At 39.0% G+C, this 14,644-nt stretch overlaps 2 protein-coding genes across 2 annotated transcripts; one reads left to right on the plus strand and one right to left on the minus strand.

The window, feature by feature from the left end:
* The first annotated feature begins 2,110 nt into the window (after window positions 1–2,110).
* On the plus strand, window positions 2,111–2,901 carry LOC141612360 (ubiquitin-ribosomal protein eS31 fusion protein). Its single transcript, XM_074431115.1, has one exon. It carries the CDS (start codon window positions 2,194–2,196, stop codon window positions 2,662–2,664), a length of 471 nt encoding a protein of 156 aa, XP_074287216.1. The 5' UTR covers window positions 2,111–2,193; the 3' UTR covers window positions 2,665–2,901.
* A 5,287-nt stretch (window positions 2,902–8,188) lies between these two features.
* LOC141614700 (uncharacterized) lies at window positions 8,189–9,151 on the minus strand. The gene is made up of 2 exons (XM_074433445.1): window positions 8,788–9,151; window positions 8,189–8,589 (listed from the first exon to the last, which is right to left on the minus strand). The coding sequence occupies exons 1-2, from the start codon at window positions 9,149–9,151 to the stop codon at window positions 8,189–8,191; spliced, it is 765 nt and encodes a 254-aa protein (XP_074289546.1).
* Between the last annotated feature and the right edge of the window lie 5,493 nt (window positions 9,152–14,644).

The raw sequence follows: 14,644 nt of genomic DNA on the forward strand, positions 1-14,644 counted from the left end.
TCATCACGAAGTTAATAATAACAGTTTATGGGTATGTAGGGATAGTTTATAGTTTTATACCAATTTTATTTTATTTAGTTAAAGATTAAATTTTAAAATTAAATGATGAAAAGATTATAGGTTAATGAAACGATTTATTATTTATTAAATGAAAGATTAGTTTAATGAAAGAAAATTTAATTTATTTCCATATTTAAGTTCAAGTACTTTGTAGGGAAAACTTTTTGAGAATCCTTTTTCTCTCTTATGAGGTGTTTGGTTGAAGGGTTTGGAATGGAGTTAGATATCCAATGGATTCCAACTTCATTCCAACCTCTTGTAATACTATACTTATGTATACACTCAAGTTTCTAAATCCATTCCACCCTATTACTATACTCAATCCATTTCAGGATCGAATCAAACACTTGTGAGCCAGTATGGGATTCTAACTCCATACCTCTATGGTATCACAATCTATTCCAATCCATTCCAATACTTTAAACCAAACGATCTCTTAGTAAATAAGAGATAGGAGATATGTTCTTTTCTACACCGTCATTTTTAGGACCCTCTTTTCTCTTTTATCTTCAATCATAAGTCCAATTCAACTTTATAATGAATAAATTAGTCAAATCGATTTTATTACCGTAAGGTTAACATTTTTTTAATATGGGTTTAAGGTTTTCTTCACGCCTTCTAGTATATAAAATTCCGAAATTGAAACTCTATTTTCTCAAGTTTTTCAATTTTGTATTTTGAAATCGCTTCACTCACCAAACAAAGAATTTGAATTCAAAAATTCTTATTTCACTTTTCTAAATTGAAATGAGGTATTTAAAATTAACTTCTTATTGCAAACACTATCTTATTGAATTGATCCCATCGAATAACCCAATTAGTATAATACAACTTCACGTTCAAACTGAGGACTCAAACTTCGCCCGTAACTTGAATTGACTCGCCTCAAATGTTTATTGTTACAGAGAGTCCATTATCCCACAATAACTTAGAATAAGTTAACCGCACTTAAAAAAACCTACCAACCTAATTCAATCTGACCAGACGCGATCCAACCCGACCCACATCTACCTCAGTTGACCCCCTTTACCTTGTCTACTCCCAATTAGATCCGACAAAACTATTCTGATCCGAATTACCCGGTCTGAAAAAACCGACCCGCACCCGAATTGAGGATCCAATTTTGACCCGAATTGACCCAAAACTAATTCAAGCTAACCTGAATGCTGATTATCGAAAAAAAGACCGTTATCCCAAATAACTTGAAAATAACCACCGAAAAATGACGGACCTGATCCAACCCAATCCAACCTGAATTCTTGCAAACTCGAACAACCCAAACCCGACTTGACTGACCCGACCCCGATCTAGGGGTGTTCATTGGTCCGGGATCGGACCAGACCGGACCAAACTCTTTGGACCGAAGACCAAATAAGGGTTAAGAGGTGGACCGAGGACTGGACCATATTAATATTGGTCTGGTCCGGTCTGGACCATAAAAACACGAGGACCGAACCGGACCAAATGGACCAAAGTGGACTAAATATTGTTGTCATTGACATGTTTTACCATATAAAACTAGAACTCGAGAAGTTCATAACGATCAAAATAAGCAACATTATTTTCTTACTAAATTTAACTACATAATTATACATTTAATATAATACATGTAAACAAACTAGAAAATAAAATCAATAATATTGCAATGTTAAAAATTCTTTTTTTATATAATTTCGATCCATGGTCCGGTCATGGCCCATCTTATCTTGGTTTTAATCCTAACCTGGACCAAGATCAAAGTAAAGTAAATAGGTGACCGTGACCGACTAAAATAAAATTCAAATCGTTTCGATCCGATCCAATTAATGGTCCGGCCCTGGTCTCTTTTTGTCCCACCACTGAGTGAACAGCCCTACCCCGATCCAATTGACTTGTTTGCAGGGTTAAGTCTCAATCACCCTTCACCACCAAAAACAATACTTATCATTTATCATGTCCTACTACCAATCTGGACCAAGACCAAATGTAAACAACCTATCAGCCCAACATTTTAGACCAACAAAAACCCAAAAAAACAAGTTCAAAACCCTAAAAAAATCCACCATCAACCTGCCTCCAAATATAAACCCTCACACAACTTCACTTCCCCCTTCACCCCATCCATTTCCCCTTGTTCATCCCCAATCTGCAAAAATGCAGATCTTCGTAAAAACCCTAACCGGCAAAACAATCACCCTAGAAGTCGAATCCTCTGACACAATCGACAATGTCAAAACCAAAATCCAAGACAAAGAAGGAATCCCACCAGACCAACAGCGTCTAATCTTCGCCGGAAAACAACTCGAAGACGGCCGTACCCTCGCCGACTACAACATCCAGAAGGAATCAACCCTCCACCTCGTCCTCCGTCTCCGCGGTGGTGCGAAAAAGAGGAAGAAGAAGACTTACACCAAGCCCAAGAAGATCAAGCACAAACATCGCAAAGTCAAGCTTGCTGTGTTGCAGTTTTACAAGGTTGATGATAGTGGAAAGGTTCAGAGGTTGAGGAAGGAGTGTCCTAATGCTGAATGTGGTGCTGGAACTTTCATGGCGAATCATTTTGATCGCCATTATTGTGGGAAGTGTGGGCTTACTTATGTTTATCAGAAAGCCGGCGGCGATTGATTGATTGATCGATTGATTGATTGATCGAGGAAAAGGTCTATTTAATTTACATTTCCGTTTTAGCAGACTTTGTTTTTATTTTAGCTATGTGCTAATGTTATTTGGGATCATTTTGGATACACAGTTTTTCGTGTTTTGTTTTACTGTATGAATTCATCTGTCCCAAATCTCCCAATCATTTTACTTTCGGCAAATCTGCGGTTTTATTTATCGTAGATGTTGAACGTATTGTTTGAATGTTTGAGGCTTTCGTATCGGATTGTTAACATGATGCTGGTAATTGAGTATGTAGTTGTGAATGACTTGTTTGTTATTCTTTGGTTGCATTAGATAATACTTTGTAGTACTCCCTTCGTCTCAATCATTTGTTTGACTTCTTTATTACCGCCTCAATCTGTATTTTAGGCTGTTGTATCTGATTGTTAACATGATGCTGTTAAATTGAGTGTGTAGGTGTGAATGATTTGTCTGTGATGAAACCATCCCAATCATTTGTTTGCATTTGATTAAAATACCCGTCACAATGAATAAAAAAAGCCAAACAAATGATTGGGATGAAGGGATACCTAATTGTGGCTTGAACCGATAACAATCGGCCTTTTTACAATCCTATACTTGATGGTCATCAATGTTCCTTATATGAGGTTGATGACGTTTTGAGCTTGTATATGTTTATCATTAGGTCAATTGTATTGGGGATAGAAATTTCGCATTATTGAAATGCAATTTAGGTAGAATGTGCCCATGTAATAAGATCAGAGGTTTGTCTGAAATATTCAGAAAAATGACTGAAGACAAAAATTTGTTCATTGATAAGAAATTTAGTCCAAGTGATTGTAAACTCTATTTGATTTTTTCAACCGGCGGTTTTATTTTATTTTCCATCGTGGGGATTTTGTGTGGCTGTACTTTTGATTGTTTCCATCAACTGGTATTTGCATATTACTTTGTAGTGCTAATGATAATGATGATGCTTGGGTGAGATGCTGTGTGCTCAACTCTTTCTGGACGCTTGATGTATATAGAATGGTCATTACGTCTTCTCATATGTTATCTACACTTCGTCTTAGTCAACATTGCTGCTATTTCTACCTCAATCCTACGCACCACTTGGGCTGTCAGCCAAAACCTCCCAATTCCACCCCATTAGTTAGGCGACGATTGTGGTTGATGCATGAGCTTTACTATGAAGTTTTTATTAAGATTGTTAATGGGAAATTAATTGTTAAAAATGTGTTTTTTATTTGGCTGTTTTAGAACAAATGCAAAAGTTCTTCATTTGAAGTCATTTTTCACTAGTTTTGTTGTTCCTATTATCTTATTTTACTTGTTACTAATCTAAGAACGTGATTCGTAAACAAGATTCTACGGAGTATGTGTGCGTAGATGTGTAACTCTACTTTTACCTTGTTTTTTATATCGTTTATACCTTATTGAGTTATTGTTGCTGCACCGATGACAATGAGCTTTTTTGTGTAGTAGTCAACTATAGATTCCCTCAGTACAGTCTTGGTTTTGTTGAATATTAAATTGCAACCCTATACTCGGTGGTCATCAATGTTTCATGTGACGTCGATGATGGTATTTTTGACACCGTGAAATAGTACTCTCCTTTGTTCGCGTGTTTTGTTGAGGTACCACCAGATTATAAATCAATGGTTTGTAAAGTCCTCTATATGTCAGTGGAGGTGGGCTGGTTGTGGTTGCAGAGAAGTATAGTGAATGAGTCATGGCGTAGATGTGTGTAGATGCGTAACTCTTCAGGAGTTGAGGGATTGGTTGTCGTCCCTCTCCATTGTTTTGGGTTATTTAATTTGTGTTTCTATATTCTGTTTAGCTACTCCCATTCAACTATTTACTAAAATACTCGTCATAACTGTAAAAACGTAAACTATTGGTATAGTACACAAGCCTCTTTGTGGTGATTGATCTCTTTGTAGTGATTGATCAAGGTCTCGAGTGTTAATATCTGTGTTAAGTTATCTGGATGATTAGTACTCCGTGTATATGATGAAGCTGACTCCATGTGTTTGATTAGTATGATGAAGGCTGCTTTTTTCTCTGCCAATTACTTGGGAAATAATGGTAAGAGTAGTGTTGAACTTGGCTATTTTCTTTTTTTTTGTCGAGTTTAAGTTCGTTAGGCGTGTTGGAAACATGGTAGCTCATTGTATGATGCATCTGTCTTACTTAACTCTCGGGTAGATGCATCTGTCTTATTTTTGTTTCTGGGTTTACAAAGTTTGAGGTGTCTTAATTCTGGATTTTTGATTGCTGAATTTCTTTCTGGGGTTTTTGTGTTGGGTATTATGCTTGAATGGTTCTTACTTTTACATCATTTCTTTCTTTGGTATCCATTTTCATCCATACAAACGGAAATATTCGTTCAACCTGGAAATTGTCGCATATTCCTATAGACCTATGTCTGTAGAAACTTCCGGTTTTGTTTATATCGTAATTTTGCCTTTGTTTGGTCCTGGTGATTGATTAATGACTTTGAAGGTTGATTGTTGTATCTATGGTTTCCACATTTCTTAAATGACAAATGACAAACTCTATTTTAACTTTGTGCTAATTTGTCTAGATGGTTTGATGTTATTCTGGTTTTTATAAAATTGGATACGTGAATTTTAGGTTGAATACAAAGTACGGAGTACCACCATTAGTAAAAAAAGAATTAGCATGTTACAAAACTGAACAGGCTAAAACGGATTAAGATCTTCTCTATTTCCTCTCCAATCTCTTTTGATAATAATTTCACATAACTTTCATTTTTCTTTATTTTTATACATAAATTTAGAACCGTTAGATGTTAAAATGCGATCCGGATAAATGAACTCTTCATTTTTTTTAGAAAATGGAGTGGATCTTAGCTCACTTAAAACCTAGAACGAACTATATTGTCAACGAATGTTAGGGTATAGTTTGTATGCCAATTAATCAAGCACTATCTCTTTTGACTAACGATTGGGTAATCTTCGTAGTTGTTTGCTTATGATTTTGTACATACTGGATAATATTAATTACTTCCTACTTTCTACGTCCTAAACATTTTTTTACATTACAAAGAATAGGAAGATGCGTAAATAAATGATTGAGAGAAAAAGAGTGATTTTGTATATATAATTTAATGAATGAGAACGACAACATTAATAATGTATAGTGTGGTTAAACTTGGGTGAATCTCTCAAGGGTCTCAAGTTCAAGCCTCATTAAGAGCAATCCTCTTATGGGGTAAAATGACTTTTAGTTATGCCTTCTAAACTTCGAGCTTATCACTAGAGCTAACAAGTCTGACACGACCCGATAACCAGCGACCCGAACACAGCCCAGACCCGACCCTTTATGAACCCGACCCGGTATTGACCAGATTAAACTGATGACCCGATAATTATTAAGCTTAATATTGATAAGGCTGATGTCGATTTAATGTTTAGTTTGATACATTTGACTTAATAATGAAATAATTAAACCAAATAATGGTTGAAATACTAATTTTAATGGTTAAAAATCGAAGAAATTCAATAAAATTGACATACCCTATAATGACCCGACCCAAACCCGACCCGACACACTATTTGACCTGAAAAGACCCGACCCGATAACGACCCGATCCGACTCAACTCGACCTGAAGCCTGACTCGAGATGACCCTGATCCGATTGTCACCTCTACTTCTCACCCCTTACAAAGGGTGGTTGACCTAGTATACGTGATTTCCAGGCTGTCACATATATTCGAGGGAGTACGCACCAAAAATAAAGCCTGCGTTGTGATTTGGTTGGCGACTTCCTACTTGGCTTGGGAAGCTGAATTGATGCGTTAACTCTCTTATCTCGCAGGTTAAAATAGTTTCTCTCTCTTTTTTTTTTTTTTTTTTTTTTTTTTTTTTTTTTTTTTATCTTGGGCGAATTTTTGTTTTAGACGGACAATTTTACGTCTGAAACTAAGACTGACTCCATTGTCAACATTTTAGGATAAAATGTAAATATTTTCTGATATGTCCTGTCCCTTAATCTTTGAGGTGGATCGTAGGGTTGTGTTTTTAGTTCTTATATGGGTAACGTTATCTGTTTTTAGCCCCCCTTTGATTTTAGTCTCAATAAATTTCCTTATGGAGATTGTTGGTAGTGATGTGTGGGTTGGATTCGATAGAAGAGTTTTCTTGAAGTATTGGCCTTTTGGTCAAAGAGTTCGATTTCTAAGGTGTAGGAGTTTTGTCTCCGTCGATGGCAGACTTCGTCGTCTTGCTCATCGCTTTTTATTTCTTCGTTCTTTTCGCAAGAGCGGAAGTACACCTTGTCATTGTCACTCTGCGGCTCGGTTGCGTCGATGTCTTCTGGAAGTCAAGTCTGCTGTTGAAGCTGGATCGGTTGTTCGTGGCCATTGCTCCGTCCTTTTTCGTCCTATCATCGCGGAGCTAGCTTATCTAGTTCTTGTTTTAATTACTTTTAATGTATGTCTTAGGTATGACTTTGTAGTGCTAGATTTAGCCGTCGTGTTTCTGGTGCTACCTTGTCGAGTAGCTTACGTTGTTGCTGATAGAACATTGTAAGTTATTCCCCTGTCGTTGTCAAAAAAAAAAAAAAAAAAAAAAAAAAAAAAAAAAAAACTTTTTGTTAAAAAGTGACAACTTTAGTTTTAACATTTTATAATTAAATGGTAACTCCATTTGTCCCAGACATTTGTTTACCTTTGATTTTAACACGAGGATCAAGGAAAGCGGACCAAATTGACTGTGAAAAATCAAATTACCCATAAAACACATTCCCAAAATAGAAAGGTAAATAATTGACTGAGACACCTTAAAATGAAATAGGTAAACAAATGTTTGGAACGGAAGGAGTACTTTTTATTAAAAAATGTTGACATTTTCTGATTTTTAGGTAAAACCGTCTTAAGGGATACCTAGTAAGTCTTCCTTGTGACGAGTATTATCTGTCACAAGCTTGTGACGGGTCAAATATCACCCACATGAGTAGATAAGACAAAGTCATAGTACATAGGGAGGCACAGATGATTTGTCTTTATCTAACCACGTGAGTTTTATTTGACCAGTCACAAGCTTTTGACGGATACTATCCCTCACTGATAAACAAGTCGTTGTTCACTCTCAAACACATTTATATCCAATTTAGTATAGCAAGTAAGTCGAATTCGAACCCAAAGTACGAAGGTATTTAAATTGCCCAGTCCAAGTCTAGTTGTGCTAAGGTGTCACGATTTTTTTTTTTTTTTTGAAGGGAAAGCCCGAGGGCCTTACTGTATTAAACGAGAATCAAAACAAACCGCATTGTTCGCAGCCGGTGGTAAAACATCCGACCACACAAATCTACCAACTACTCTAGGTAAAGGATGCGCTAAATAATGAGCCACACTATTGTTTTCACGGCTCGTATACGACCAAACAACAGATGAAAAGGAATTGCATAAAAATAAAATGTCCTGTAACACTAGCGAGAACATGCTCCGCCCCGTATCCTTCTTCTTGAGTCTTTCGATGACCGGCAAACAATCGCTCTCCATCACATCTTGGAATGCCCTCTCCTCGCAGCTTCATTAATTCCTTCCAAAATAGCCACCGCTTCCGCCATTTGTGAGTCCCATTGTTGTTCCTGCACAAGAGAAACACCCCATAGAACCGCTCCCCTCTCGTCCCTACATACCACACCAACACTCATTCCCTCGCCATCCGTTAGACCTGCGTCCACATTGACCTTGACAAACTCCGGTGGGGGTACCACCCACACCCCCCTAGCCACACCTCTCTCACTGCCCAGCCTACCATTTCCCTGCCCATCTCCGCCAAAACCTCCCCCTTCCATTTCATCCATGACGTCCTTCACCCTACGAATGACCCACGCAACATCCACTTCCCTTTCGTCGAAAACAACCTTATTACGGTGTTCCCAAATGGCCCAACACCCTATCATGAATAACCCGTGTTCACGACACCCCACTCACGCCATCTAGCCTCGACCCGATCCCCGAACACCACCGCCTCCATTTCCTTCATCCCCAAGACCGATTCCCTCCCACACACACTCAGCAAAGGCACAATCTCGAAAAAGATGAAGACTCGACTCATCATAATTATTACATAAAGAACAAAAAGAAGACTCACCTCGAACTCGAGAAGCGATGTTCGCTCGTGTTGCTAAAGCCTCGCTGCAGAGTTGCCAAAAGAATAACTTCACACGGGGCCATACCGGGACTTTCCATAACCTATTCCAAAGCCATCTTTCTCGCTCCCAATTTGAAGCCCCTCCTATCTCCAGCTCCTCACGGCCCCCAGCTAATGTTCGATACGCAGACCGAACCGTATATATCCCATCCCGTTCTTCCTTCCAATACCACGAATCAGCCGGTCTAGAATGACTCAGGCGAATGTTCTTCACACGCACACACTCGAAGGGAAGGAACACTGTGCTCAAAATCTCCTCATTCCACTCTTCTCCCTCCACCCCCATAAGATCAGCCACCATCATGTTTTCTCGTCCCTGAACCCGCGGGGAGACAATGCGCCCAGTTTGAGTCTCTGGCAGCACGCATCCTCCCAAACCCGAGTGGATAGCCCATCACCAATACGTTTCCTCCACCCATACTTTAAAGCCTCACGAGCCTCAAGAATGCCTCGCCACGTATAACTCGGATTATGCCCAAGGTTAGCAGACATGACATCGCCTGCGGGGTAGTATTTAGCACGCATCGTTTGAGCCCAAAGACCGTTAGGTTCAGTTAACAACCGCCAGACTTGCTTTCCTAAAAGTGCCATATTGAACAAGTAAAAATCGCGAAACCCCATGCCCCCTAGGCTCTTGGAGCGACACAACTTACGCCACGAAACCCAGCTAATTCCCTTCTTCCCCTCCTCATGCCCCCACCAAAACCTCGATATCAAGGATCTGAGCTCCTCACAAAAATTGACGGGAATTTTAAAAATACTCATTACATAGGTAGGGAGTGAATTGGCCACAACCTTTATAAGAACCTCCCTACCCGCCCTAGACAATATTTTCCCTTGCCAACCGTTCAACCTCTTCGTTAACTTGTCCCTTAGAATATCCGTTAGAACTTTTTTGGAGCGACCCAGAACAGTCGGAAGCCCCAAATACCGCTCTTGCTCATCAACTTCCACCACTCCCAATCTCGTAGCCAGATTGTTCCTCTTTTGGATAGGAACACCCTTGCTAAAAGAGATAGTCGTCTTCTCCAGACTAACGAGTTGTCCCGAGGCATGTTCATACCGTTGTAAGATAGCCTTCACCGCTTCAGCTTCCTCCATATTCGCTCTCATAAAAAAGATACTATCATCGGCAAATAAAAGATGCGATATAGGGGGGGCATTAGCAGCTACCCGGACACCGTGCAAGCTTCCGACCTCCACAGCCCGCCTCATTAAACTCGATAATACCTCAGCACACAGAATAAAAAGGTAGGGTGAAAGAGGGTCCCCTTGTCGCAAACCCCGAGATGGTCTAAATTCCTCTGTCGGCATACCATTAATGAGAACGGAGAAAGACACCGAGGTAACACATGCCATGACCCGCGAAACCCAGCTGCTATCAAAACCCATTGTGATCAAGACCCTCTTCAAAAATCGCCATTCAACTCTGTCATAAGCTTTCGCCATGTCAAGCTTAAGGGCCATAAACCCCTCGGTACTCCTCAAGTTTTTCATGTAATGGAAAACTTCAAATGCAATCATAACGTTATCCGAAATAGCTCGTCCGGGGGTGAAGGCACTTTGATTTTCGGATACTATCTCCCCGAGGAAAGTCTTCAGCCGATTGGCAAGTACTTTGGAGACTAGTTTATACGCCACGTTACATAGACTAATCGGTCTAAAATCACGGATCTTGTCAGGAGCTTTTTTCTTGGGGATTAGTACAATGTTTGTTTTGTTCACTCACCAAAGCGATCTCTCCCCTCGAGAATTGCTAGGACCGTCTCCGTCACAATCGGTCCAATAGTACTCCGGTAAGTTTGATAAAATAACCCATTCATTCCATCTGGACCCGGAGCCTTCAGTGGATGCATTTGGTTCAGCGCATCAATCACTTCTTCTTCTCTATAATCGCGCCTTAGTGTCTCATTCATCTCATCCGTGACCCGTTGCCTAACCCCCTCCAAAACATCCTCCTCGATAACCGGATTATCCGTCGAGAACAGCTGATGAAAGTAATTGTTCGCAACACGACCCACAACCACATCCCCATTCCTCACTACTCCCTCGTCATCTATTAATTTAGCAATGAAGTTCTTCTTTTTCCGTTCCCCAGCTCTTGTATGAAAGAATTTAGTGTTCTTATCCCCATCCTTAAGCCAGAGAGCTCGCGATCGCTGTCTCCAGTATTGCTCCTCTTGACGTCTTAATTTTGCAATATCGGCCACCAATTTCCGCCGCTGCTGAACGTTTGCAGCTGTTCTCCCCAACGTATCCAATCTGCCTAGCTGCTTTTGTAACGCCCGTAAATTTCGGACCGTTAATATATTTCGAAAATAATTAATTAATCAAGTAAAATTTGACATTAATGTATTTAAAGTAAAAATAATTCAAAGAAATATAATTTTATTATATTTTGAAGAAAAGTATTTATTTTGATAGTTTCGAGTTGTTTAAAAATAGTTTAAACCGTGTAAATCTTTTATTTCGAAATAAGGGCGTATCGGGGGGAAAATGACAATTCGTTTGAACGTTGGGTAAACGAATTTGGAAATGGGTCGTATGAATACTCAATTTTATTGTAATCTCGTGTTTAAAGACTTTGGTCTTGACGGAATTTGCGTTTGACTTACGGATTTAATTATTATTGAAACAAGTCAAACCCGACTCGTAAAAATCCCGACTAAAAATCCCGCACTTCCTTTTTCCTCCTTTCCTTCCTCCCTCACGCGGCATCCCCTTCCCCTTTTCTTTTTTTTTCTGATTTTGTTCCTATCATCATCATCAACATCTTACAAAAACACCCAAAACTCCATTTTCATACACAAATCAAGCTTAAAATCGACATAACTCACTCGTTTCTTATCGGTTTTTCACGAAATTTACCTTTCCGGAATCCCCTCGCCGAGATCTACGACTTAGTATGTTCTAATTTCAGTTTTCATTAAGTTGTTTTAAGACCAATTTTCGGAAATTCGGTATTTGTGCTTAATTATTGTGTTTTTATTGTTTAATTAGGTGAAGATTTGGAAGACGAGTTCGGGGACTCGTATATTGTAGAGGATAGCGGCTAGTTTTCGTTAGGGTTTGGGTTTTGAGGTGCTAATTGCTCTTTTTCTAGCTTAAGGTAACATATTTCGAGTTACTCGACGGATTATCGTCACAATCTTTGTTGTTTTGGATGTTTTGTGATTTTTGGTTTAAGTAATAATTTTCACATGTTAAAATATGGTTGCATGCATGCTTAATTTATGCCTTTTGGTTAGTTTAAGTTAGGATATTAGTAATGGAACGATTAATTAATGATTAGATGATGTTAAAACGAGTTAAAATGAAGAAAAAACGGAAAAAAAAAGGAATAGGGTGACGGGCAGCAGGCCGGCAGGCCGTGGCAGGCCCACGGCTAGCCCACGGCTGGCCCGGGTCGGTCCGTTGCTTGTTTCGCGATTTTCCAAGCTTTGTTCATCATTTTAGGTTGATTAATGTTATGATTAGTATAAGTAACAAATGGGTAGTAATTTGAATTGAATCATTCTAGTAATAAAAAAATATGTTAATGGTAAAATTGTGCTTATATTAATATTTATCACATGTTAGGATAGTTTACAAAATGAAATTGTAATTCATAGGCTCAAAATGAATTTTATAGCGATAATTGTAATGTTTTGTTGATTGTGCTTCTAAAAATCGAGCCTTAGTCCCTTTGATGATGCGATGTCGATTAATTGAGTGATTGGTCACCGCAATTTGACCCGCACTGTCCGCAGGTGGGGGTTGCGGTAAAAATTCGGTTGAATGATTTAGATAATCGGCCTTTTTCTTGTTTTAGGCCATTTATCAAGCTTTAGTTCACATTTATAGCTTATTGAATTAATAGGGTCTTGTATTGTAGAAATGGCCCTAGATTCCCTGAAGCCTTTAATATGATTACTATTGTTAGAATTAGAAATTAGTATTGAGGATTCTGTTGGATTGTATGATGTATATAGACATTTATATAGCCTTTCACATGATAGAATATTAGATTTTATGTTGGTAAGTGGGACTTTTTGCCCTCTTATGGTTAAGTGGGTGTCTTAATTGACTTGTGTGGTGAGTCGTGTGTGGTGTGGGCTAAAGTGTTCAAGCTGGGACTAGCTGGGACTAGGTCCTAGGTGAGTACTTCGGCCTTCATCATAGATAGGTCTTTATAGTCTCTGACGAGTATATGTTCACTGCTTGATAGCCTTTGTGTTCCTGACTAGTGGATTTATATCCAAGTTGGGGCATGACCTCAGGTACTTATTTTGATAGTATGGGGTCAGCTTAAGTACTAGCCAACCCTTCGGTGGTGTCCTTAGGGTACTCACTTCACTTTGTTTTAAAAAAAAGTTGTGGGTCTTGGGTGCGGTGGTGTGTATCCGCATGTCTAGGTCTGCGCAGATTTTAGGCTAGGGTTGTGTTGTCTCTTGGCCATGTTTTATTAATATTAACCGCTGAGCCAAGATACCGGTTCGATTACCTTCCCTACCTCGTGGTATAGACTCGAGTTACAAAGTGACTATTGACCGTACTAAGAACTTATGCCTGTCTTTGATATATTGCCCTTTCTTGTATGGTGATTTTATGAACTGTAATAGGTGAGATGTAAGCCGGTTACAGTTGATAAAGTTTGGATTACTATTTGTTATCTGATTCACATGATAGTTTAGTTTGGTCAGATTAGGGGTCATTTGTTAGAATACATGATAAGTAAATGGTTTATCAAATTGTTTACATGTTACATTACATGTTACATTAATTTTGACGATTCGTGGCTGGGAGGACTCGAAGTTACTCCCCACTGAATTGTGGCTTTCGTGTTTGTATAAAATGCGATTGACAGGTTGTTGATGCTTTGTTGGGGGTCACAGACGAGCTAGTGAGCAAGGAACCTTGGACCTAGTTTGGTTTTCTTTTGTAGAAACCTTTTATCTTTCGGTTATGTATATAACCTTTTAACTTTTGGTTTGTATATAATTTGAAGGGACATATGTCTCCCTTTTTCCATTTTGGGTTGTATCATTATGTATTTTCTTATCTTTAGCGGTGTTAAGTAAATTAGATTGTAGCAATTGCAGGGTTTTTGACACTCTTCTTGAGTTGGATTGGTTGTGAATGGTTTAGGAAGAATTTTTTTTGAAATTGCAGGTTTTTGGACTAGTTGAACCATTTACAAACATATCCTACCAGTTTTTCTGTAAAATTTACGTATTTAATTAAGGCTTGATTCAAGGGTGTCACAGTTGGTATCAGAGCTTATTGCTCCCGACGCACGTTTGTGCACCCCACTTAAAAATCACTTGACCTCTAAATAATAAACTTGAGAGAAGGGTAGGATGGGTAGAATTAGGATTTTATGTGGTAGTCTGTTTGTGATTGCTAATTGATAGGGACTAATCATATTTTTCCCTTTTGAAAGATGGCTCCGCCAAGAAGAGACATTGATGATGCTATCTTACTAGTTCTTACTCAAATTCTCCAAAACCAACAAAATCAACAAAATCAACAAGCTCCTCTTCCTCCGCCAGCTGAGGGTACTCCAGGCACCTATACTTGGGTGGCTAACCAATTGACCCGAATCAACACTCCCACTTATGGTGGAGAGATTGATCCAGCTGCTCTTACAGAGTGGTTTAGGGAGTTGGAGAAAAGCTTTACACTGTATGATGTCAAGGAGGAACATAAAGTGAAGCTAGCCTCTCATTTCCTAGTACGAGAAGCAGACCGGTGGTGGTCCATGACTGGGCCTACCGTTTCAGCTGAACCAGGATTTGATTGGGTACGTTTCAAGGAG

This window comes from Silene latifolia, chromosome 11 (assembly GCF_048544455.1).
Source record: "Silene latifolia isolate original U9 population chromosome 11, ASM4854445v1, whole genome shotgun sequence".
Lineage (NCBI taxonomy): Eukaryota > Viridiplantae > Streptophyta > Magnoliopsida > Caryophyllales > Caryophyllaceae > Silene > Silene latifolia.